The 27,710-nt window shown below is 40.3% G+C and overlaps 1 protein-coding gene across 13 annotated transcripts in view; it reads right to left on the reverse strand.

The window, feature by feature from the left end:
* Positions 1-27,710, reverse strand: part of MITF (melanocyte inducing transcription factor) — a 224,444-nt gene that overhangs the window by 152,719 nt on the left and 44,015 nt on the right. For 2 of the 13 annotated variants that reach the window (XM_039230576.1, XM_039230575.1), the window contains exon 1: positions 686-905. The exons of the other annotated variants lie outside the window; for them this stretch is intronic. In XM_039230576.1, coding sequence (XP_039086507.1) covers positions 686-777 — 92 coding nt within the window. In that variant the 5' untranslated portion in view covers positions 778-905. Of the gene's footprint in view, positions 1-685; positions 906-27,710 lie in introns of those variants that run through there. 13 annotated transcript variants of the gene reach the window in all.

Genomic DNA, 27,710 nt, shown 5'->3' on the forward strand with positions numbered 1-27,710 from the left:
GCCCCATTTGTTTCTCAAAAGTGTCTACCAACCTCAGGTCCTGCTCAAAGTACACGGGGTTGCAAAGGACAGAAACCCATTGAAGGGAGTACAAGTAAGGAAAAATGCAAAGGAAACAGCAGATGATATCACAGCTGCCCAAGGACAAGAATTACATGTGGCTGGGGCCCTGGGGATGAAGTCAAAGGCAAAGCTCTCCTTGGTATCATCCTCAGGGATCATCTAGAGGCACTCTTGTGAAATCTGTGCCTCTCCTCACACACCTACTCTATGGAGTCTCCCTTTGTACACTTGGCCTAAGTTCACACATGGTCCAGAGTGAACATCAAGGTCCCCCATCCTTTCCTCATGCTTCTATGCTTCACAGACTAAAACAACATTGTAGCTTTACTCAAACTCTCTCCGGAGTGAATTTGCTGTCTGTTGGTCCAATCAGTGATGGTTGGCAGGTTCTGGTTAAGTGTTTACCATTGGTTTGGTTAGCTATGGGGAAGGGAAGGAACAAGGCAGCAGGCCAGGAAACCATTCTAGGAACAGATAATCTATACCCTGGGGCGTTAAACCATTAAACCAAGACATTAGTGCACAGCTAATTCCTAGCACTGCCAGGCACCCTCACTGTATTTAACCAAACCCCTCATTTTAAAGAGGAAAATACTGAGGTCTGAATGCTACTATGACTTACCTAAGGTAACAGGTGCACTGTGGCAAGTCAATGTCGACAGTCCACATATCCTGGTTTTCTGAAGCCACAAAGTTTATTCTGGAACCCATCATTGAAATTGTTCAATCCATAGCCAGTGGTATAGTTCCTCTCTCATATCAAGCTATCATCTTGATATATAAATAGCAAATCCATGATTACTCATAATGTGTATATACTCCTAAGATTTCCTACCTGTAAAGCAGTAACTCTCTACCACAGCTAACCATCAGAATCACCGTAGGAGCCTTTTAAAAAGTACCACTCCCTTAGCCCCACCCTAGACCAATTATGTCAGAATCACTGAGGACAGCCTTCTGACACTGGTATTTTAGTTTTTTAAAAGCCCCCCCCCCCGACACACACATTTCATTCTTATGTGCAATCAGAGTAAAAGAATCCTCACTTCAAAACCTTAAAATTAATGCGCAAACATACAGAAATTCTTCAATGACCCTACTTTAATTCAAATTCAAAATACAGTTCTCAAATAATTTAACAACATGTTTTAGATCATAACTTTAAGAAAAGTCTTCTTTTCTCGACAGTTAGAGCTACCATTTATTGAGCATCTATAATGGGTTTTACAAATATAAAGCAGAATATAAGCTCCATGAGGTTAAGACTTTGGTTTCTCTCTCTGTCATATTCCCAGTGCCTACCACGGTCCCTTGCACATTGTAGATGCTTAAGAAACATTTGCTGAATGAACAAATGAATGGTCTTACTTATCTCTCGCAGTGGCCCTTGTCACTAATGCAGATTTTTCAAGCTGAGAAAGACTCAAATAAACCTAAAACAACATATATGCTCCACTTATCACACATGTAATGTTGAAATTACATGTCTTTTCAAGGAGTTAATCAAAACTGATCTTTTGATCAAAGATCAAAAGTGGCATGTTAAAAAAAAGTTACTGTGAATATTAGCTCAATTTTTTTTTTTTTTTTTACTTCAAAAGCTGAGCATATTGCCATCAAATAAATCTTTGGACTATTCAAGTTCATAGTGAACAATAATCCAGGAAGAGAGGTATAAAGTCAAACCATACATCTAACTCAGTGTGTAAGGTTTTTAAGAACTGAATGGAAAAAAATAACCACATTCAATCTAAAATATGACTCAATACTTAGTAAAGTAATGAGTTGGCAGGCAGGAGTCAACGCCACCTGAATTATCCCTGAATACTGGCCTTGGTCATTCTCAGTGTGAAATGCTGCAGTGAGGTACAAAATCTGTACTAAGCTTTTGAAAAATAATATCCAATTCTTCTGGCCAGCCAATGCCAGGCTGAGGATGAAGGACCAAAGACAGATGAGTCTGCTTAAAATATTTGGCTTAGAAAAAATAAAATGAAACTGAAAAAGGGAAGAAACCAAAAATTTAAAGAAAATTAGAATTTTTAACAACATCCTTCCTTACCTCCAGTGACACAAAAATGACTTATGAGGGTAACTGTATCTCTGTGTCTCAGCTGGGGTAGAAATATCACAATTTTCCAAGATAAAAGAGCTCAGCAAAAGAAATGAAGAGGAACCTCATCCTCTTATTTAACTGAAACAATATTTTGGAAAGAACATTTAAGATACCATATTAAGAATCTCAGAATGTCATAAAACTGATATTTAATATCCAAGGAGTAAACAGAATTTTTCTTATGTTCACCTAAATCTTGATGTTCTTAGTACATAGCATCTGAACTAAGAGTCAGGAAGGCCCCAGAGATAGACCTGGTTTAACTGTCACTACAAAAATAAAGGCAGAATCAATGAAACAGGAATCCAGAATCTAGGAGACAGGCAGCCTACAATATTTCATCACTCAGCAAATATTTAAATACTAAGGTTAGCCTGATGCTATGCCACTTGCAAAAGCAAAAGTCTTGTAGCCACGGCATTATGTCCTACAAAGAAAGATATACTTAGTTCACTGGTGTTAATACATACTCACGTGACCCTGTGGGTTTTTATTTTTAATTCATAAGCTCTATTACATCACACTTCAAGATGAGCAACAGTCTTATAAAAGAACCATGTGATAAACCAGTTGGCCCAAAGTCTAAGATGTACCCTGATGGCAGATGAAGCATCTGGGAGTCCTTCCCTTAACCCCTTCAATGCACCAAGGTATTATTTAGAAAATTACTGTCCTGGCCTCCTAAATGATACCTTAGTCACACTGCCCTACAGGCTAGTTGAGAAGAGATCAGGGTAAGAAATCAATGACACAGCAATGCTGGTTGGGATCATACTATAGTTCAGCTCTTGCATAAGAATGTACAAAACGATAGTCTCCTCCCCACACCCAACTCACTCCTTGTGCTATTCTTCCACACACACAACATGGCAGGCACCCCGGTGATACTGAAGAGTTAGGATATCTGAGTTTCCAGGGGTGCCTGCAGAGTCCCACAAAGGGACTTTTTAAATAGAAAGGGGTTTTGAAGGCATTCCTTTTGTGTAATGTCCCTGGCAGGCATTTGTCAAACCCTGTGCTTTAAATCTCATGCTAATACTTGCTTTAGCGATCAGCTCTGTTATCTAAATGTAGCCCTCAATATTTCAATAGCAGATTTTTGTCTATTGCATGGAAAAATGTTTATGGCACACTGTAAAACTTAAAAAGTTTGATGAACCATTAAGAAAAAATAAAGATATTTCTGCATTTCAAACTTCTATCTCCAATCACTCAGGGACTATCTGAGAAGTCAGGGAAGCCGGCTCTATCTATTCGATGGTTTCTGCTCAGTGCTCCCATTTTTAACTTACACATCAGGCTGACAAGACACACACAAAACAATTTTAAACACCCTTCATTCCCCATAACATTCTGTTTCTAAGTCCTTTTCAGTTTTGCTCCTAAATAACCCCTGAAATCCATCCACTTGCTCCGATTCCATTGTTCTTACCACCCTGGTTGAAGTCACTGCAGTTCAGACAACCACCCTCCCCAGATTCACCCCTGCCCCAGCCCTGCTTCCCTCCAGCCATCCTTGCTCAAACTCTTCTTCATTCTGCAGCCTAATGATCCTTTCAAAAACCAAATCTGACCCTGTGACCTACCCACCTACCTGTATAACTGCCCACCCACTTTTTTTTTTTTAACGTATATTTATTTCGGAGAGACAGAGACAGAGCACAAGCAGGGGAGGGGCAGAGAGAGAGGGAGACACAGAGTCCAAAGCAGGCTCCAGGCTGTCAGCACAGAACCCGATGTGGAGCTCGAACCCACGAACTGCGAGATCATGACCTGAGCCGAGGTCGGACTCTGTACGGACTGAGCCACCCGGGCGCCCCACCCACCCAATTTTTAATTCAATAATGGCTTCCCATTTCAGTTAGGGTTAAGACCTCAATCCTGCCAGGGTTGTCAAAGCCTGCATGGTGGAGGTTCTACCAAGCTTCCTAGCCTCATGCCACTCCATGCTCAGCTTGAGCTCTAAGCTTGGGGCGCTCTGGTCTTCTCGTTGTATCCTACACACACACATCCTCCCTTCCAACCCCAAATACTTTTGCATATTGTTTTTCCTCCCCCTGCCTTCTTCCAGATCCCAACACATAATTCTCCTCCTTAAAGATATCTTCCTTAACCCCAAGACCATGTCAAATTCCCTCACTATATGGTATTTTATAATGTTTTTACAACTGTAAGTTCGTATTTATTATCTGATTATTGAATTAATCTCCATCTCTTCCTCTGACTGCAGCTCCATGGACCTAGAGACCATGTCTATTTTACCGAGGGTGACCATTTGTCCCAGTTTCCCTGGAATACCCGTTGTCCTGGAGTTAAGTATTAAGTGTGTCACCTTTGCCTCCTTAAGGTATTCTACTGGACTAACACTCACATCATTACCCTGGTTTTAGTTCACCAATGGATCCCCAGTAACTACTGCTACAGCAACTATAGAGTCAGTAAATAGTGACTAAATTATTAGTGGGTATCAAGTCTAATTTTATATACATGCATATTCCTATTTTTAAAAAAGGTCTACCAAGTAGCTTTCCAACATAGGCAATTGCTAAACAGAGAGAACCATCCAATAAACAGTCAACTCTTAAGTCTCTAACATTCAGAATAGCTAAATTGAGTTACTAAATACACAGTACTTTAGATCAACTCAAGAGAAGCACCTCTGTGTCCATATTACTCCAAAATAGGTCACTGGAAGATTAACTGCTTCGATGAGGTCAGTACCTCAAAGGCTGTGTAAAGAACACTTTGACGCAAATAAAGGTATCAAACTGGTTTATCTACCGCAGAATTGCAATAAAAAGTGTTCCGCCTTAATTACTGGACCAAGTAAACAAAGGTGTTGTCTATATATATAGATATATCATTGAGACTCACCAAATTCAACCATAGGTGGCAAAGAAATTAGATTACCTTTCCATTTATTAATTGGCTTTAATCAATATAAAAGGCCTTTGTTGAACAACTGCCTCAGAGCAGGGCAATGTAAAATTAGGCACAGTTCACATATTTGCTTTGGGCACTAGCCAGTCTCTGATCATTAATTCCATCAAAGCAATAATAGTTCGAGTGAACCATCTCCTAATACAGTTCTGAATTTCCCATTAATCAGAATGAAGAAATAAGAGATCACAGACTGCCCAAGGCAATAAAATAACATCCAAGCGTTCCTCGGGTCTGAGGTGTATTGTAGCACTGCTAACACAGCTCCAATGAGAGCTATCATGTACCACAGGAATTTTAAATAAAAGAGAAGTCAGGCAATAAGACCACCAACCAACATGCTGGGAAGAAACCACGTACAAGAGAATTGGACCCAGCCAGGATTACTTTCGGGGGGGGGGGGGGCGGTATCCACCGAGAAAAGGCAGACCACTTTGTTTCCCTTCACGTTGAAAATTCTGAACAATCTATGCAGCCAAGATAAGAATCTTCAACAGAGAACTGGACGGGGATGAGTGTGTAAAACCCTCTTCAAAAGGAAGCTGTGCATCAGAATTTCCCCGCATTACTCATTTTACTGGCTTGTGTTTGTTCCTGTCTTAATTACACATGGAACCAATCTAACAATAATTGTGGTTTTGATTACAAGTCTATAGGCTCACAGAGTTTTAAGGCAAAGAGCTACATCTTTATCAAAGTTTTGTTCCTTATACAAAGCTTCAGAGAGAAGAGCCTAAGTCCTCATCATATGGGTTCAAGGATCCACACATAAAGGTCCATAAACCTTACTGTTACATGTACATACTTATAATAGGCTAACTATATTTTTCTAGGGAAAGAATTCTTACTTCCAAATTATAACCTGGCTGTTGAGTTAGAGTTTTTTAATTATTACATGAATTACCCATTAAAAAAACTCTCAGAAGAGTAAAATGAATCCCTCAGTTAAAAATAATAATAATAATAATAATTAGTACTGCAAACTGAGAGCCAGTACCCAAAATCTACTTTGCAAGGTAGATTTTCATGTAACTCCTAGACATTAAATGGACTAAAGTATAATTCTATATGTCATTCCTTTAAAAACACATTTCTTCACTCATCAAATATTATCTATTATAAATTGTGACTATTTTAGGTAGTGAGTACAGTAAATAAAATTAACATTCTTCCTGCCCTTATAGCATGCACAGTCTAATGGAAGAGATGGCATTAAACAAGCAAATAAGTAAATGATTAAGATACATAATCACTAATGTTCATAATCACTATGAAAGGAACCAATAGGCAGCTGTGATTAAGCATAACATCAAGTGGTCAGGGAAGGCCTCACTCTTTTTCCCTTCAGCCCAAGAAAAAAATCTTTAAGTAATTGGAGCTAGAGAGACCACAAAGAGCTTCCTGTTTTTAGCTGAGAGTACCTTTAAAATATCAAGTAACCAAGAAAAATTTTTTTTAATTTTTTAAATGTTTTTTATTTATTTGTGTGTGAGAGAGAGACAGCATGAGTAGGGGAGGGTCAGAGAGAGAGGAAGATACAGAATCTGAAGCAGGCTCCAGGCTCTGAGCTAGCTGTCAGCACAGAGCCTGACGCGGGACTTGAACCTACGAACTATGAGATCAGGACTTGAGCCGAAGTTGGATGCTTAACCGACTGAGTCACCCAGGAGCCCCGAAAAATTTTAATTAAATTAAATAAATAAGCAAATAAAATATCGAGTAACCATTAAAATTTTAAATAGTGAATGGTTGTTAAAATATCCATTACTTTAAAATTCTACCTCCTAGCTAACTAAGAACCAAAATTACAAATGGCAAGAAATAGAGAGGAGGTTAAGAAACATGTGGCAACAGATGAATTATTTTTCTAATTTGAACTGGCTACCTAAGAAAGCAAAACTGGAAATTATAAGGTCATAAAAAGTTGCAAGACAAAATTACATCATCTTATAGTCTCAGTTTCTTGTTAGAACTGAGACTATAGAACATGCATGAAAAGTCAGAGAAAGATTCCTCTAACATCCGGCTCTACAATACATCCAGAAAATGACAAGAGTTCTTTGAAAACAAGATGTAGAGCTATGAACGCTACATGTGTCCTAGAGAGGTATGAGCTCCGTGCATGCCCTAACATGGCCTCATTGTTCCAATGAGCAGAACAAAGTTGTTACACAGCTTTTCAAAATCAAGGGACAAAATCCCACATGGCAAAGTCTCAAGACTGCATCATGCTGGCCTTCCACACGAGAGCCAACACTCTCTGCACTCATAATTCCCTCACTGTAGACGGTCTCTGCCTCTTCAAGGCCCCTCTGAGAGCCTTCAGAGGTTCTTGAAAAGCAGAACAAATGAAAGTATACACATTAGGGCCAAATAAAAAATCGTGCCCTCATGGGTCACAGAAGCAAATGACATTTTCAAACTATCAACTCTTAGTTGCACTTATGTCCACAGGTTGTCCAAACTTCTAGTAACAAAAATAAACCCAAGAATAATAACAAGTGCTAGTGTATATATTTTTTAAGAGGTCTGACCATAAAAACTTAGTAAGCGGTGGACGTGGAAGAATCATCGGGAAGAAAAAGAAGTAGGCAATTAAGAACAGGAAAAGGGGAGGAAAAGCAGAATAGAAAGGAGACCTCGACCCCAGAAGCTGTGCAGAGGCTTCAAGGAAGATTAGTTGTTGACAGGAGGAGAGGGGAGACAAACCAAACAGGCAAAAATTGATCAAGCAACAAAATATTATACCGCCTATCATGACAAATGGTTATGCATTTGTAGACTTCAGAAAGATCATCGAGTTGGCTGCCCCACAGTGAAAAAATTCAACTGCTCAGACAGTGCATGTTCATGTAAATGGTATAAATGGTGCAGACTGTGCAGGAATGACCAGAGAAACCAAGCTCTGTGGCACTGACTCAGTTCTTCCTTACATACACCACAGGGCACATCTGCCTCTCAGATTCTCTCTTCTCTTCAGTCAAGAACAGAAACACACACACACACACACACACACACAAAATATACATATTAGCCAAGCTCATCCATGATGAACATACTTCTAAATAAGGGACTTCCCAACACCAAGGAAACTGTCCACCTCTTCCTCACTATGGGAAAGTTTGTGGTTAATAAAAAAATTTTTTAAAAGAACACTGAGGTCCTGGGTCAATGGAGTTCATAATAATAATAATAACAACAGCAGCAATTCTTGCTTTTTCACGGGGTAAAAGTCCACACTGCTGAGAATAGAAGCCTTTGATTTACCTTTTGGAGGTATGTGTGCACATACTTGCCTTCCATTAGTAAGGAAATTTCTATTCAAATAGACACACTGTAAAAAATAGAATTGCTTTATTCCAATTCCATTCTCTTTTTTTTTTTATAAGTCAAGCATTTACTTTTGTGAGGGAAATTAGGTATTTTATGATTCTGCCCACAAAACCCAGTAAAGTACTCATACTCAAATACTTATTAAAAGTAAACCACAGAGCTCAGTAAATATCCAAGGAAGATTCTTCCTTCCCCAAGTATTAACCTCAATTCCAGAAGTCATCTGAAATCCAGACCAAACATCTCCTGTTTCTGAAAAGAGTTTTACTGGTAATGAGAATGAAAAAACTGCAAATTCTTTCTGAGGGCTATCTGAGGGTTTCTGGAAAGAGAAATAGAAGACAGATTCCCTGGAGTATACATTGTCAGGACCTAATACGGTTCCCAGCGCATCAATGTGTCTGAGGTGACAATGAAGAAACAAAGAGTAATGCAAGGGTTCCAACCAGGCGATTTCATAAACTGGATTTTCGCATGCTGAATCATTTTATTTTTCTCTTATGTTACATTTCAGAAATGTTCTCTCCCATTTTGGGGTGATGTCTGGCCAGCAGAAGAGAAGTGGCATGAGAACACAGACCATCAACTACCACGGAGTTGATGCTAAGTGTTCAGAGAATTGATGATCAACAATGATCAGCGTGTGAATCAATCTGTGACTATCCAACCAATACAGGAATGAATGGTGAGGGAATAAATGAATGGCATTTCCCTCCCGTATCACCTTGGTTTCTCTGGACTTGGCTTGTCACCCTCCCCATGAAGACATATTTGAGTCTCAAGCCATCAGACTATCTTAAAGGGACATGCCGAAAACTTTATTTTACTCCTTAGATTCACATGAAGAAATGGAATGGTTTCAAGGGGAAAGTATTGGTTTCAAAGGGAAAGTATAAACATGTGATTCAGAAAAGTTGGTTCAAATCCCATTCCTCTACCTAGAAGGCCCTTGATTCTTGGCCAGGGTTTCTCAACCTTGGCATTACTGACATCTTAGGCCGGATTATTCTTTGTTAGTGGGGGCTGTACCATAGATGTACAATGTTCAGCAGAGTCCCTGGCCTCTACTCACTAGGTGATGTTATCACATTGCACCCTCAGTGTGACAACCAAAAGTGTTGCTGCAGACATTACCAGATGTTTCCTGGGGCTCAAAATCATCCCCTGGCGAGAGCCGCTTCCATAGGCAAATTTCTTGATTCTTTAATCCTCATTTTCTCATAAGAAAAATGAGTGTAAAACTACTGTCCTCACGTAACCATGGAAACAACTCAATTATAAAATAACAGTAAGTACAAACAATTCTGATGACAACAAGGCTAATATTAATTAGGTGCTCGTTACGTGTCAGACCTCAAACAGAGGAGTTACCTACAGTGATCTCTGCGGTCGTCACAATGACCATATAGGCTGTGGACACTCTCATCTTTACCTTGATCACACAAATAGAATGTCACAGCCAAGATTCACTTAGAAGCCATGTGACTCCAAAACTTAGAGCTCTTACCCGCCATATTCCTCAACAAATATTTGTCTCCTTCCAACATTTTTCTTAAGTTTCTCTTCCCAAACAATCAGAGTTCAGTCTTATTTCCTTACTGCAGGAAATCTGGGAGTAAGGTTGTAAACTCCTGTAGCAAACATATCAGAGGTGCCTCTTCCATCTTCATCCTCACTGGCTTCCTCTTATCTCATTTATGCTGCAAATCCTTCATATCCCTGTATCTACTGGCATCAATGCCCTCCGTATTTAACACTAAGTTCCTAGAGATCAGAGACCAGTTTCCCTACACAAATGAAATACTTATTACATATTTTTTATGGGTGATGGTGGCGATCTTAGGTGTTGATCTGACGTTGTCTAGGTTTAGAATGAAAAAGCCACATACAGAATTTTAGGAGGGGTGAACTTCATTGGAAGCTGAGGAAAAAAATTTTTTGATACTAGACTACATCTAATGAATGTGAGGAAAAGGAATCTGTAATTGTTTCAGCTTCCTAATGCTGGGCCCTTGGCCATGATGTTTCATCTACTTAAAACAACAAAATAAAAAACTGTAGAAAATCCTTTTCCAAGGTTTAAAGGATCTTACAAGATTTGCCTTCAAATGAATAATCATCATGGTAACAGCATATGAAGAATAAGCCTTTAAAGTTTAAAAAAAAAAACATTAAACAAGGGGTAAAAAGCAAACCATAGACAGACCTAAATTTTTATTACACAAACTTCTTTTTTGACTTCTTTTTTCCTATAATGATAGGCTTCTATAATTTATACATGAAAATATCTGCTTGAGGCTTATTTTGGTGAAATGAATCCTAATTTGTAGGCCCTAACTGCCATTTTCTGATTCAGTTACTTTCTCCAAGCATGTCCTTCCCAATCATAATGTCGTATTTCAAACATCGTTCAAGATTCCCTCAGTCCTAGAAAAGGCCCATTTCTAAATCCAGGTGTAAAAAAATGCCAAGAACAATATCACATGTTTTTAAGTTTATTTGTTTTGAAAGAGAGAGAGAGCGCGCTCATATGCACATGGGGGAGGGGCAGAAGAGAGGGAGAAAGAGAATCCCAAGCAGGCTCCACGCTGTCCGCTCAGAACCCAACGTGGGATTAGATCCCAAGAACCGTGAGATCATGACCTGAACTGAAACAAAGAATCAGACACCTAACCCACTGAGCCACCCAGGCACCCCTACGTGAAAGGAGTCAGGGAGAGGGACTAATCACGGCCCCCAGAAACCATGATTTAAAGAGTGAGACACAATGACCACTCCACACACATGATTACAACATTAATCAAAAAAGTGCAAAGAACAAGTGTTGGCAAGAATATGGGAAAACTGGAATTGGAACCGGTACACAGCTGGTGGAGATGTAAAATGGCGTAGCTGTTGCCAAAATCAATCTCAAAGTTCCTCAAAAGGTGAACAGAGAGCTTCCATAGGACCCAGCAACACCACTTGCAGATATATACTCAAGAAAACCAAAAACATGCTCACACAGAAGCTTGTCCAAGAACATTCGCACCAGCATTACTCATAATAGCCAAAGAGCAGAAGGAACGCAAAGGTCCATCAACTGAGGCCTGGATAAACAAAATGTGGCATATCCCTACAATGGAACATTCCTTGGCCATATCAAGGAATGAAGAAATGACCCATGCTACAGCAAGGAGGACACTCAAAAAAACAAGACATAAAAGGCCATGTGTTGCATGATGCCATTTATATGAAATATCCAGTTAGCAAATTCATCAAGACAGAAAGTAGACCAGTGGCTGTCAGGGGATGGGGGGAGAAGGAAGCTGGGATTATCCCTCAGGCCTTCTTTTCAGAGGGATGGCGACACTACAGAATTAGATGGCGGTGACGGTGTCACAGGGAAGTGAGCAATGCCAAAACCACTGCCATGAACACTTTAAAATGTTGTATTTTATGTTAGGGAATTATATGTTAATTTAACTATAATGCCCAAAGGAAGGGTCAGAGACAATAAAAGAAAAACACTAAACTTACAGATGTAGCATTGGTTCTTCATGCTCTGCAACCACTCAGCACCTGACAGTGGTCTCTTCCCTGAAAAGGAAAGTCTCCCTGTCCACGTAAGTGACATGGACAACTGAGATGAGAAGTAAATGCTAAGGCCTTGAACAATCAGAAATGGTAAGGAGAGTGCGGTAAGGGGAAGTCCATTTCGCTATAGAGAACACAAATAAACTTATGGTTAGTTTTGTGCATTTTTGACAGAAGAAGGAATAAGACAGTGAAAGAAACTGATGGGGGGGGGGGGCGGTTGTCCTAGGAAAGCAGAACAAAATTAAAGGCTATGCTGCTATTGTTTCTTTGCTCATATTTGGTATATAAGCCTGTCTGTGTAAAGAAGTGGACATGGCATCCTAGGGCACGAAAGTAAATACTGTAAAAACAGGCTTAAAAATAAATGAATAAAGGTGACAAATGCGTAACCCGGAAAAGTAAGACCTACAGCAGAGGAAATAAATGCACGATTTTCTATCAAGTCACTTCTCAGTTATTTCCCCTTTCCAATACTCCACCACTCTTTCCTGCAAAGCTATTTCCTTCCTCTCCACATTCTTTCATTTCCAGGTTTTCCCTCTTGCACAAACACATCGGTCTTCCTCCACGGGGCGGGGGTTGGGGGGAGACCTTTAGCTAGTCTGCTTCTCTGGATGCATTCTCCCAGGGATGAAGCTCGCAGCCCACAACCTCCTCACTTCCCTCAAATGCTGCCCAGATATCTTCTATTGCCATGTCAATCATTCACCCGCTTATCACTCCCTGCCGCAGCAAATGAGTGTGCTAGGGAACTTTACGAAGATATAATGGTAACCCAAGGCTGACAATATCTCTGTTTCATCAGTAACTACAGTCTAGGGTGGGACAGAGAGTTCATTACATAGCACACAAAAAGTGTAAAATGACACTTGATTTAAATAACTCAGTACAAGGACCTGGGAGGATATTTAATAAAGGAGGGGGCAAGTAGGTACTTATCCAAGGGATACAGGTGTGCTGTTTCAAAAGGACACATGCACCCCAATGTTTATATCAGTACTATCAACAAGAGCGAAAGGATGGAAAGAGCCCAAATGTCCATCTATGGATGAATGGATCAAGAAGATGTGGTACATATGCACAATGGAGTATTACTCAGCAATCAAAAAGAATGAAATCTTGCCATTTGCAACTACGTGGATGGAACTAGAGGGAAGCATGCTAAGTGAAATTAGTCAGAGAAAGGGAAATATCTTGTGACTTCACTCATATGAGGACCTTAAGATATGAAACAGATGACCATAAGGGAAGGGAAGCAAAAATAATATAAAAACAGGGAGGGGGACAAAAACATAAGAGACTCTGAAATACAGAGAGCAAACAAAGAGTTGCTGGAGGGGTTGTGGGAGGGGGGATGGGCTCAATGGGTGAGGGGCAGTAAGGAATCTACTCTTGAAATCATTGTTGCACTCTATGCTAACTAACTTGGATGTAAATTTTTTAAAAAGTTAATAAAAATAAATAAATAAAGGAGTAGGCAAGGGATGTGATGAGCTGGAGACGGAAAAAGGTCAGAACTATCGGAAGGAGATAAGGCAGCACATGCAAAGGCCCCCCTGCAGAGAAGCAGCACAACATATTTGAAGAAATAAATGAAGGCCAGGACTGTAGGGAAGCAATGTTGGAGAAGGACTGGGCGGGGCAATAGGCAAAGGCCAGATTATGCAGGCTTTTTTTACCAACTGTTGCAACAATATGGGGAGAGATGGTAGTCGCTGGGCTATGGAAATGGCAACAAACCTTTTACGATCTGGATATACAGTTAAAAAAAAATAAAAATGATAATAGCAATTAGAGTAACCAGCCACAACTGTCATTTACTGAATGCTCACTTCATGCCTAGACCCATGCTGTGTATTTTAAATATATTATCATTTTTCGTCACAACTCTAAACGGTAAATATTGTGATTCCCAGTTTGCAATCAAGGAAACTGAAACCCAGAAACAGGTAAGTGACTTAAATCACCTGGGCCGGACCCCAGGCTTTGGGTATGTGATACGCTAGGAATTGAATGAAGTCTATCTGCCTAGCTTCTACTAACACAACATAGTTTCCTTATCATAAAAAGAATAAAAATATGTGAGATTTAAAATAAGTTAGGTTTTCAATCCTCCCAAGAACTGTGCCACATAGACAGCAGCATCCCCACTGCACAGACAGGGAAACTGAGGCAAAGCCAGGTCAGTTGCAGGCAACATAAACGTTCCCAGGTCAGCGAGTCATAGAACAGGGAATGGGACGCTTTCAAGCCAATAAAATTCTGGATGGCTTCTCCTTCTCCATTAAGATGGTGGTTAATTAAAAACTAAAACTCCAAGGCAGCACTTCATCTGTAATTGGGGTAAAGCCATCCGCAAAATATCAAATGAAGCCACTTCTGAAATCAATATTCCTGTTCTCATCGGAATCTCTGGCCCACAGCAGTGGGAGTCCCAGTGTCACCTGGGAGTGTGTGTCGATCACCGACTGCTCTTCCAAAGAAAGATAATCGCGGTTATAGACGAAAAACATGGAGTCTTTCCAGCAAAACGGGCAGAAGAAATGACTGTGACAATCCAGTCATCTATGGGGAATCATATGATTTTCACTAAATGTGTAGTGAAAGTATCAACATTACAAAATCAAGACTGAAAACAAACGTTGCTTACCACCAAAGAAGAATTTCGACTGTGAGAAGTCAAGAAAACAGAAAAGAGTTGAAAAAGGCTTCCTGAATTCCTAACTCCTCCATCATAAGCTGCCCCCTTCAACCCTTTAATGCTACGGGAGGATATTTATTTACTTACTTATCTCACACAGAGTCCAACAAAACAGAAAATCCCTTCTGTTTGGTCAAAGAGAATCTTTTCCTTTTCCTATCATCTGTTCACTCCCAAAAGATATTTAATGAGTGATCTCTAGTGTAAGAATAGATACTGGAATAAGTGTTCACTGAATATGACTTGCAGATATTGCCATCCAGGCAACAAACACCTCTGTGAATACATACAAAGTGAGAACATGGGTTTAAAAAAAAAAAAAAAAAAACACGCAAGAAAACAACTACTTAGATTGGTATTTCATGTTTCCCTGAATCACCCTAATCTTCAGCTCCAGTGACAGGTGCAATCCAGTTTTCTATTCACATGTGGCATTAAACTGGTTTGGTGAAAGCCAAATAATTAGAGGTACACCTTTTGGACTGAAGTACAGTTCAAATTACTGCATACTGCCATAAAAATATAATTTATAAACTTAGAGCAGAAGGCTTTCCCTTTGCTAATGCATTTAGCTTATATTAGAGTCAGAAAACCTACAGTAAAAATCTCCTATTAAACGGGTATGGTTTCTGTAGCCTTTATCATCTAAATGAGGTCTTGGTGCATCTGCTTAAACAATGTAACCCCTAGGCATCATTTGTTTGTGGCATTTGCCCAAGTATTTTGAAATGTTTACTTTATTGTCAAGGCAACAGATGAGGAATAAGTAACAAGTCAGTCCCTCCCAGTTTTGTTTCACAACTATCCTAAAGAGATGTTGCTTGTCAGCCTCTCAAACCACTGCAAATCCAAAAGGCATTAAAGCTTTTACTACCTGGAAAACTATTTCAAAAGATTCCTCATAAGCACTGAAAGAAAAATTCCTGCCAGACCAGATCCTCTTTTTCCACCAAGAAGTATAATTGCCATATTTCTCAAAGGAATAACAAGTAAACACAATCCTCAAAAACGGATAATAGCAAATTAAAATTGTGCTTCCTAACCAAAGATTTTACAACAAAAAAATGATTTTTAATCGATGAAAGAAAATTATCTTTTGTAAACCAAAAGTGATCTTTTTCTCATATGAAGAGTGATTATATAACTTTCTGTATTTTTTTAGTGGAAGTGTTTTTTATCAGACTTTCTTAAAAAGAGGCGAAGGAACAAATACTGGTTGATGACATTTACATTAAGTTCAAGAATAAGTAAAATTAAGAGTGATAAGTCAGACAAGTGGGGGTTCTTTGGGAGGGTGGTTACTGGCAGAGAAGAGTACCTGAGAGCCTTCTACAGAGCTGGAAACTAATTCCTTTTTTTTGTTATTGTTTATTTATTTATTTTGAGAGAGTGAGATAGTATGCAGGGGAGGGGCAGAGAGGGAGGGAGAGAGGATCCCAAGCAGGCTTCGCTGTCAGCACAGAGTCCAATTGGGGCTCAAACTCAAGAACCGTGAAATCATAACCTGAGCTGGAAACCAAGAATTGGACACTTAACAGACTGAGCCACCCAAGCATCCCCCCACAACCTGTCAAATTCTTGATCTCAGTAGTAGCTACTGGGTTTTGGGGAAGGAGTGATATAAGTAAATAAGTCAGAAACACAAAGCAAGCTTAGATAACATTCCATTTCTTAAATACATGTAAATTGTGATGTTTGCCTATTACCTCAACAATAAAGCTATCAGAGCTTAAAAGCCAACCAAACACAGGACTGCGGAGTCCCAACCATCTACACTCTCAATTAAAGCTAAAGAACGACAGGGGCATGGCTTATTCCCCAGCCCATAGACTCGTGAGTAATCTTTAGAGTCACCTATTTTAAAAAGGCATTAAGTCAAACCAACACAAGGCCATGTGACTTTCTGTAATAAACAAACAAACAAACGATGCTTTGATCAGGGGTCACATTTCTGATTAAGGGCTTGATGCCCAATTTTGTCCATACATAACAACACATACCTTATTAAGTGTATCATGTAAAAATTGTTATTTGCAAAATGTAAAGCTACTTATACCATTACACAGTGCATCTGTTTCCAGAAAAAGTCATCCCTGAAAGTAGAGAGCCACCCAGTGATATCCCCAAGTGGGACTATTTCGCCCAAGGCCAGAAGCTGGGGAGATCTGGTAGAAGAGAGAGGAATGGAGGCAGGTGACTGGCTACCTGCGTGGCACTGCTTCCTACACACTGGAAATATCCAGAATGCCATGGGCAGGTCTACACGGACCACATGAAGGGCCTGAACCCCAGTCAAATAAAACCATGTACAACTCAACTCACATTCCCATCTCTTCCCAGCGGTTCTCTAATTTGAACAGGTATTTCCCAAACACAGACCAATAATACTCAAAGCATTTGATGAATAGAGCATAGCTTCTTTTTCTTTTTTTTAAACGTTTATTTAATTTTGAGACAGAGAGAGACAGAGCACGAGCTGGGGAGGGGCAGAGAGAGAGGGAGACACAGAATCTGAAACAGGCTCCAGGCTCTGAGCTGTCAGCACAGAGCCTGACGCGGGGCTCAAACCCACGGACCGCGAGATCATGACCTAAGCCAAAGCTGGACGTTTGACCTACTGAGCCACCCAGGCGCCCCACTACAGCATAGCTTCTAAGCGAGGACCCTGTTATATACATTATACATTATACTTTACAGCAGTGGTTCTTCACCAGAACAATTTTGCCAGACACACTGGCAGGGTCTAGCAAAACTTTTGGTCACTTACAACTCTGATGTGGGGACTGGCATGTTACCAGAATCTAGTGGGAAAAGACTGGGGATGCTGTTAAATCTCTCCTAAAGCACATAGGGCAGCCCTCGCAGCAAGAAACTATCTGGCCCCAAATGACAAGAGCACTTAAGTTGAGAAGCCCTGCACTGCAGCATACGTAAACCAGTATGCAAAGATTATAAGAGGCAAACTAGCAAATTAGAAAATCTAGACTTAGACAGCCAGATCAAAACATAAATAAATGAAACCGAAATGAAAAAATAAGCCCACTAACTTTCCTCTTCAAATGCCACACAGGTTAATGGCTTTTCAAAAAAATATGAAAAATAAGCAGCACTATTTGTTTTCTTGGGGGGGGGGGAAGGGAGTCTGTAAACAATCTGAATCAGTGAATACAGAGGGGATTATGTGAATAAATTATGATAAAATCATACCATGAAATCTTCTGTAGTCACTAACAATAATGGTTTGGAGATTATTCGGAGAGACAACCATGAAATGGTGTCAGGAAAATAAAGTTACAGAACACCGTATGTAATGAATATGAGTCTCCTTTTGTAAAAAAGTAAATAAATTGATCTATTTATATATACACAATATAAAATATATAAACAAAACATATAAGTATAATATAAATCTATAAAATAATATAAATATAATATGCATATATAAATAAATAAAATATAAGATATATAAACCTAAAATATATAAATACATAGTTTTGCATGAGCAAGGAAAGGATTAATGGAAACCAAATAATGATGTCTTTGGAAGGGCAGGATTAGGGGCACCTGGGTGGCTTAGTCGGTTAAGCGTCTGACTTTCGCTTAGGACATGATCTCGCGGTTCGTGGGTTCGAGCCCCGTGTCTGTGCTGACTGCCAGCTCAGAGCCTGGAGCCTGTTTCAGATTCTGTGACTCCCTCTCTCTCTGACCCTCCCCTGCTCACGCTGTCTCTCTCTCTCTCCTAGAAATAAATAAAAAACATTAAAAAAAGATGGTGAGAAGGAAAACTGACACGTTTTTCTCCAGATGTTATTATTCTTTTGGAATTAAAAAAGCCATATCAAGTCAACTGAGCTGAGGGAAGGAGAGGTGGAACATGTAAAGGAAAGGGGAGAGGGGCGGAAAAAGGAAAAGAGCATCCCTAGAGCAGCTGATACGGAAATCTGAGTCTGCTGTTCCTGTTTTTACCAGTGAGTGCTGCTGTTGACCGACATACTGGCTACAAGCAGTGAAATAAAAATGGGGAAAGCAACTCCAAACATCTGTCCCTTTGTTCACTCTCGGGCCCCTGCAGCCAGCAATGCACAGTCTGGTTCAACTGGGTTGTTTGGGCTGGTTTCTCGGATCCACAACCAATCTTCAAAAATTCTGTACTGCATAGTGATGGAATCAGCCACGGGCATATCTCTTCTCAAAAAGAGACACCGACTGTGCTAGATGACAGCCTCACTTCTGGCGAGCACAGATAAGGATTCAGCACATCAGTCTCCTTTGAGGAGCGACTCGGGGCACAAGAACTTAATTACCTAAGTCTCATTACCACAGACTTCTTTGAATACCTCTATTCTACCAGTACTCAAAACTAAGGGCTCCTTTACTGCTGGGTCACTATTATTCAAAGCATCAAACTCTATTGTTCAAGTTCTACTGCACAAATAAAATAGACCCAGCATGAGCCACAGAGCATTTCTAATAATGCTTCACAGGCACATACCTACATGCACATGTAAATGCCTAGCAATGTGTAACCTTGAAAACTATAGACTGACACTTTTCCAGTATTCTGTTCCCGCTTGCAATGGACATCACTAGCCCCATCTTGAAAGACAACATAATAAGATTTAAAAATACAAGATGGGGAGCCTGGGTGACCCAGGTTAACATTCGACTCCTGATTTTGGCTCAAGTCGTGATCTCACAGTTTGTGGGTTTAAGCCCTGCATCGGACTCTGTGCTGACAGTGCAGAGCCTACTTGGGATTCTCTGTCCTCTCTCTCGGCCCCTCCCTCCACCTCTCTGATAAATAAACATTAAAAAAATAAATAAATAAAAGATACAAGATGAAAATTGGACCAGTCTGAACTTCTTGCATTTTGCACAAGTGACCATTCTTGTGCCCATGATAAGTAGGCCCTTGGGTCTCTGTATATCTTTCTATTTACAGGTAGCACATTAGGAATCAGAAAACGTGATTTGTTTTTCCTTCCAGAAATGATTTATGATTGTACTATTAATCCAGTACTAGTAAAATGAACCAAGGAACAAGTATTTATCTTCTCTAAGTTATGACATTCAAAGAACTACCACACTGTTAAGAAGAAAAACAACTTGGAAAACTCTTGAGCAGTCGCCGAGCTTTCTTTCAACCCCAGAGTTGAATCACAGTTGCGGCCAGATTTCACAATCCCCCCAGGGTCTGCGAAGACACTGGCGCCAATCACAGCATTTCCCCTGATTAGCAAACTGGCTTCAGACCCATCAAAAACTTTCACATTTGAAATTTAACACATCTAAATTTAGAACATGAGTTGTAGGGCAACATTTGCTGCAAGCAAAACAGCAAAGGAGGAAGAAAAAAAAAGCACACACACACACACACACACACACACACACACACTGAGGGTGTATTTGTTCCTATGGAAAGACAGATCATAACTCTTGGACCTAAATACAGAATAAGCTACTTGAGCCCCATAAGCACAGAGCATGCACAGTATATTATTAGGAGGGGCGCCTGGCATTAAGTTTAATATGTTTTTTTTTTTTAACGTTTATTCATTTTTGAGAGATAGAGACAGAGAGCTAATGCGGGAGGGGCAGAGAGAGAGAAGGAGACACAGAATCCAAAGCAGGCTCTGTGCAGACTGTCAGCACAGAGCCCGATGCAGGACTTGAACTCACTGAGATCACGACCTGAGCCAAAGTTGAACGCTCAACCGACTGAGCCACCCTGGCTCCCCAAGTTTAGTATGTTAAGCCCACAAACACCATGACCGGGAAGTTAGTATATATCTATGAGGACTTGGTCTGCTATAAGAAATTACAGAACAAAAGATAGTCTGAATTTCCTACCCAGCCTTAGAAGAGGTTGGACTATTCCTCAGCTTCAGCCATTTGATTAGACAGACTTGATTAGACAGTCTGAAATCCAGACTTTCCAGATTTTCCAGTCTTCCAAGAGAAGTTATTTTTATGTGAAATTTCTTAATTTTTTTAAATGTTGACCACTAATTCATATTTTGCCAAACACATATTTACGGCTCCATCCGAATGTGTCTTCAGGCCACACTCAGACTGTAGGCTTGGGGTTTGCAACTCTGAGCAAAATGGTCACATAACTCAATTAAGCAGTTAAATTAGCAGCAGGAGACAAATGCAATTTTTTTTATTCTGGCTAAAACACACACACACACACACACATGCACGCACATAGAAAATTTACCATCTTTTCAGTGTACAGTCCAGTCTCCAAAACTTTATCATCTTGCAAAACAGAAACACTCCCTTCAAAAATCCCCTTTTCCCCTTCTCCAAACTCCTAGCAACAACCCTTCTACTTTCTGTTTCGATCAATTTTATGACTCTAGGTAACTCACATTAAGTGGAATCATACTGTATTTGTCTTTTTGTGACTGGCTTATTTCACATACTCTCATGTCCTCAAGGTTCATCTATATTGGAGCATTTAACAGATTCCCTTTCTTTTTAAGGCTAAATAATAGAGACATTTGGGATGCTTCCACCTCCTGGCTATTGTAAATACTGTTGTTAAGAACAAAAGTATAAAAATATCTCTTTGAGACCCTACTTTCAATTCTTTGGGTATATGCCCAGCAGGAACTGCTGGATCCTATGGTAGTTCTATTTTTAATGTTTTGAGGAACCACCACAGGTTTTCCATAGCATGGGCACCTTCTTACGATCCCTCTAACAGCGCACATGCTTCCAGTTTCTCCACATCCATGCCAACACTTGAGACTGTAATTTTAATAATAGCCATCCTAATAAATGTGAGGTTTTACCTCACTGTGGTTTTCATTTGCATTTCCCTTATGATCTGTGATGTTGAGCATCTGCTCATATCCCTGTTGGTCATTTGTCATCTTCAGAGAAAGGTCCTTTGCCCGTTTTTAAATTGGGTTACTTGACTTTCTGTTAAGTTGTAGGAGTTCTTTAGATATTGTGAAATTAACCCCTTATCAGATATATGATCTCTAAGTATTTTCTCTCCCTCCAGAGGTCACCCCTTTGTTCTGCTGATTATCTCCCTTGAGGCACAAATGTTTTTCAAAGTTTGATGTAGTCTCACTTTTAGATCATTCCCTTTTGTTGCCTGTTTTTTTGTTGTTCCATAGAAGAAATCATCGCTAAGTCCAACGTCCTAAGACTTTTTCCTGATGTGTTCCCTTAGGAGTTTTACAGTCTGGGATCTTGTGTTTAGCTCATGAATCCACTTTGAGTTAATTTTTTACAGGGTACTACAAGGGTACAACTTCATTTTTTGTAGGTGAATATCCCATTCTCCCAACACCACTGGTTAAAGAGACTGTCGTTTCCCCATTCTGTGGTCTTGGCTCCCTTGTTAAAGATTATTTGGCCATTTATAAGTACGTTTATTTCTGAACTCTTTATTCTATTCCACTGGTCTATTAGTGTGTCTTTTATTTTTTTAATTTTTTTTAATGTTTTATTTATTTCTAGGAGAGAGAGAGACAGTGTGAGCAGGGGAGGGTCAGAGAGAGAGGGAGTGACAGACTCTGAAAGAGGCTCCAGGCTCTGAGCTGGCAGTCAGCACAGAGCCTGACGCGGGGCTCGAACCCACAAACCGCGAGATCATGACCTAAGCGAAAGTCGGACACTTAGCCGACTAAGCCACCGAGGCGCCCCCCTATTAGTGTGTCTTGATGTCAATACCACACTGTTTTGATTACTGTGGCTTTGTAATATGCTTTCAAATGAGAAGAACCTTGTTCTTCTTTTTCAAAAGTCTTTGAAATTTGCAGATTTCAAAGGGCAAATGCAAATTTTTCATGAAAGACTCCTGGCTCCAGTTTTTCCAAGGCTCACACTGGTAAAAGTTCTCTTCCAGTCCTCTACCACTACTAATATATAGAAGTGTGCAACTTCAGAAGGACTTAAAGACATAATAGAACTTCCTAGGAATTCCAAACTCAAAAAAAGATGCAGCATACTGGAAGTATCCTGCCTTTGCTGGTGGAAAGAACAGTGGTTAAGAGCACAGGGCCCAGAGTTTTGGCTCTACCATTTCCTGTCTAGGTGGCCTTGTCCATATTATTTAACCTCAGATTCCCCATCTGTAAAGTGGAAGTAATGACAGCACCTCCTTTCCCAGGGCTGCTATGATAAACAAACAGAACAAGTCAAACAAAGTACTTGGTTTAGCACTTTCCTGGCACACAGTGAGCACTCCATCCACTTCGGCCTACTACCAGTATCCTCGGAACTTAGGACTCTCAATATTAAATATTCTATTTTTATCAGTGCCATAATTTTTATAGAATAAAGTCAGGCACCTACAAGACCCGTGTGGAAACATATCTTTCACTTATTAAAAGCAAAAAGTTCAATGTCAGAAGCAAGGAGATCAATAGAAGAAAAAAAACAAAGTTAGAGTAATTTATACTACCTTAAGGAAACCTCAGATTCATTCATCCAAAAGGCATTTGGCACAGAGAACCAAAGGGCAGAAACAGACTCGAAAGTAATGCTTTACAAATCAATACCAAACAAGACTTTTCAACAACCTCAGTTTGGTCTGGTGTAGCCTAGCCTGTACTACTAAGAACGTGAAACTAAATCCTTTAAAAGTTAAATCTTGGGGCGCCTGGGTGGCTCAGTAGGTTAAGCATCCGACTTTGGCTCATGTCATGATCTTACAGTTGGTGAGTTCCAGCCCCACATCGGGCTCTATACTGACAGCCCTGAACCTGGAGCCTGCTTCAGAGTCTGTGTCTCCCTCTCTGTCCCTCCCCAGCTCATGCTCTGTCTCTCTCTGTCTCTAAAAAATAAACATTAAAAATGTTTTTAATAAAAATAAATAAATAAATGAATAAATAAATAAAGTTAGATCTCAACCCAGGTCTTTTATTCATTAATAGGGCAATTTCACAAGTAACTATTAAAATCAGTATATAAGAGAAAACTATCAGATAAATTGTGTCCTGAGTCCCAACTGTTTATATCTACACCCATTCCATAACTCCTTCAGCAAAGTTCACTTCACTGTGGAATCTAGGAGTGGAATATGGCACCACCATCTTCTCTAGTCAGACTAAACCCATTCTCTCATCAAAGGCACTGGGTGACAAATGGAAACATGATGTGATTATGGTCAAAAAGAGAGGTTTAATCTTCTTCCTTGCTATTCTGAAAGAGCTTCCAGAAATATGTTTCTCTTTCTCTCTCTCATTTGCGTTCTCTCTCTCTCTCTCTCTGGATATGGAGAATAAGCAGGCCCAAGAGTACTTGGTAGTTTCCTGAGATGAAGTAGAACCAACAATTCACTAAAGGTGACATTACACCATAAAGGCAGAGTCAATGGATCAGAAACCAGACCCATGATAGTAACGCTAGGCCTCTTAGTCAAACCAACCCTGAAGTTCAAACCAAATCTGAAAGGACCTGGACTCTTCACCTAACTGAACCAATAAATCTTTTTCCTTAAGTTGGACTTAATGCCATTTACAACTACATGAATTTTTATCTACACAAACTCTGATCAAACTCTAATTCTAAAGCAAAACTTGTAAAATAATGCACACTTCCAAGAATATATGCCCCAGTCATGTATTTGGGACTCTGGCCTCAAATATTTAGACTTCAGAAGGATAAGACTATACAAACCCATAAGACTGGCTCTCACAGCCTTATGGGAAACTCAGTATTAACGTTACTCAATTGACTGTCACCCATCATCTCAATGCCACCCTTAAGCACTTGAAGATTTAATTCCTGTGAGCTGTAAACATTTTCCAGATATATTTCCGTTCCCCTCCTCTGTGTAATCTAAGGCTACTTATTCTGCCCTGTTAGAATATACACTCGTTTTTCAATATTAACCAAAATGATAGAACTCTGGGGATCTGATATGACGTTATGAAGATCTTGGACATCAACACCTTCTTTCTTCTGAGGAACCCAAAGAGCTTTATGCTCATTTACTGTCCACATTCCCATAAAGGAGATAGAAACAGGTATTCGCGTCCCTGGGGGCAGCAAGATGAAGCTCTGATGAAGGTCACCAAGCACCAGGTAGTTACAGAACGAAGCTAGACTCTCAGGGAGTCCCTAACTCTACCTTGAAAATAAATCACGTCCCAAATGTGTGTTCGAGGGGACAGAATGAAGTGATTCTCTTGTTTGGGATTTCCTAAAGTACACACTGGCAGATATTCTCCTTTCAACTCTCCCCTTCTCCAAAAAAGAGGCAGGAGAATTCTGTCATCAAGTAAATCTGAGAAACACCAGGCAAAGATACGCCAGTTTGTTGATGACTGCACATTTCGGAACCTTTAATATGCTGAGGCACATTATGATACTTGAGAAGGTTAAGTGAGTAAACACAAATACATGTGAGAACTTAGAAAAGGCCTGATGCATACATATGTGCTCAGCAGGCGTCACCAGAAGAGGCAAGAGTATAGACAGAAGTCCAGTATCTAGAACCAGACTGCCCAGGTGAGGATTCCAGCTCTACTACACAGAAACAGAATGACCTTTCCTCATCTGTGAAATGGCGACTGAAATACATTTGACCCTGGACAACATGGGTTTGGATGAGGCCGGTTCACTTACACGTGAATTTCTTTACATGACATTACTGTGAATTTTACATTTTACATTACAGTGCTATAAATGTACTTTCTCTTCTTTATGATTTTTCTGAAAAATGCTTGCTTTCCCCTAGCTTACTTTATTGTAAGAATTCAGTATGAAATACAAATAAACGCACAAAATATGTGTTAGCCAATTGTTTATATAATTCGTAAGGCTTTCATTCAACAGGAGGCTATTAGTAGTTAGGTTCTGGGGCAATCAAAAGTTACACGTGGATTTTCATACATGCAAGGGGTGGGTGTCCCTTACCGCTGTGTCATTCAAGGGCCATCTGCAACACATCCTTTACAAGGCTGGTGCTCCTAAAGTGCTTAAAGGGCACACAGAAAGCAGGAAGTGTTAGCTGCTGTGGGTACTGTTGCTATTGTTATTCCCCAAATGGATGTTAGAAAATAGGGTTCCCCAAATTTACTTAATTACAGAACCTTTTGTTTTTGTTTTATTTCTCACAAAACCTCCTTTACCATTAGTAATTATCTGGCTGATTTTTTTTAAGTAGTTGCTTTTCAATGTGTTTTGTTTTTTGTTTTTTGAGAGAGAGAGAGAGACAGAGAGCGACTAGAGCAGGGGCAGAGAGACAGAGAATCCCAAGCAGGCTCTGCGCTTTCAGTGCCTAACCCAATGGGGGGTTTGAACTCAAGAACCATGAGATCATGACCTGAGCTGAAACCAAGAGTTGGATGCTTAAGTGACAAAGCCAGGCACGCCTACCCCTTTGGCTGATTTGTCAAGTCTAGTTTTTTTTTTTTTTTTAATCTTTTTAATGTTTGTTTATTCTTTGAGAGAGAGAAAGAGAGAGACAGAGAGCACAAGTAGAGGAGGGGCAGAGAGAAGGAGACACAGAATCTGTCAGCACAGAGCCGATGCAGGGCTTAAACTCACAAAGCACGAGATCATGAACTGAGCCAAAGACGGATGGTTAACGACTGAGCCACCACCCAGGCACCCCTCAAGTCTAGTCCTTAAACTATATTTACTATCCCTCCTTCTTATCTCTGAAGGGAGAAATCACCCCAGATGTGTCCACCTGCCTATCTCCTTCTCTCTTACCAAATCCCCCCCAATCTTTCACCCCATAACATTCCTTTTTTCCCTTGACCATTCAGTAAATGGACACAGTCCCAGGCAGAAGGTCATGCTCAATTTCCCAAGATTAAACTTTCTCCAGTCATACTGCCTCTCGCTCAAAACCTAAACTCAATGAAAAACAAGAAAAAAAAGTGTCTCCAGGTCCTTGGATTAGTAAGTAAAAATTACCAAGTCAACACTGATGACAATGTGATTTAAGAGCTGGTGGGGAGAAGCCAGTAATGACAATGTGTAGATCACTAAAAGAGAGTATAGTGCTGTTGTGAAAGGCATGAGTTTGGGCATCCAAAAGACCAGGGTTCAAGCCCCAGTTCTACTCCTTACTAGTCTATGTGACTTTGAGATGCTGTAACATGGAGATGAGAGATGGTACTCGGCTCAAGGGATTGTTGCTGATGTAAATGAGATAATGTATGTGAGGCACTTAGCAGGGTGCCTGGCAGGTTGGAAGCATCAATAAATGCTAGACTGGCTCCTGCTATTAAAACGCCACCACTGCTGTTGTTATTTCAGGACACAACTGCCCCAGCACGCCATGACTCACTGCTCCACTCAGCCTGCCCTGCCTCAGCCCTCAGGAGGAATGTTTGAGCCCCTCTCAGGATAACCCGAATTATATTCAGCACCATGACTGTGAGCCTGGCTCTGCAGCCAAGAGTTCTCTGCCAGTACAAAGCTTTCATGGAAGAGACACAGCAGGAACATAATAGATTTGTACCATTAAAAAAAAAAAATCCAACCGCAGCACTTTGACAAAGATAACAGGCTCTCACTTGTATTAACCAGCCCAAACAAACAAGAGCCAAACAGTTAGTTGCCGGAGCCCACAATCCAGGCCAATCCTTCCAGATTGGGATACAGGACCCTTGAGATTTACCTGGGAGTCTCCAATGGAAAAACGTACCTAAGATCTGACACTGAGAAAAAAATCACCACGACAGTTTCTTAACTTTGCAACACTTACATTATGATTGTCCTATGTTATGAAGTCTTTAGGAAAGACAGACCTGCCTCTGGAATCATCGTCTAGATTAATACACCTTTAAGAGTATCCATTCAGAGGCACCTCGGTGGCTCAGTCGGTTGAGCGTCCGACTTCGGCTCAGGTTATGATCTTAGAGTTCATGTGTTCGAGCCCCGCATTGGGCTCTGTGCTGACAGCCAGCTCGGAGCCTGGAGCCTGCTTCGGATTCTGTGTCTTCCTCTCTCTTTGACCCTACCCTGCTCAGCTGTTTCTCTCTCTCAGAAATAAAT

Source organism: Hyaena hyaena, unplaced genomic scaffold (assembly GCF_003009895.1).
Source record: "Hyaena hyaena isolate Hyena2069 unplaced genomic scaffold, ASM300989v1 scaffold_48, whole genome shotgun sequence".
Taxonomy (NCBI): domain Eukaryota; kingdom Metazoa; phylum Chordata; class Mammalia; order Carnivora; family Hyaenidae; genus Hyaena; species Hyaena hyaena.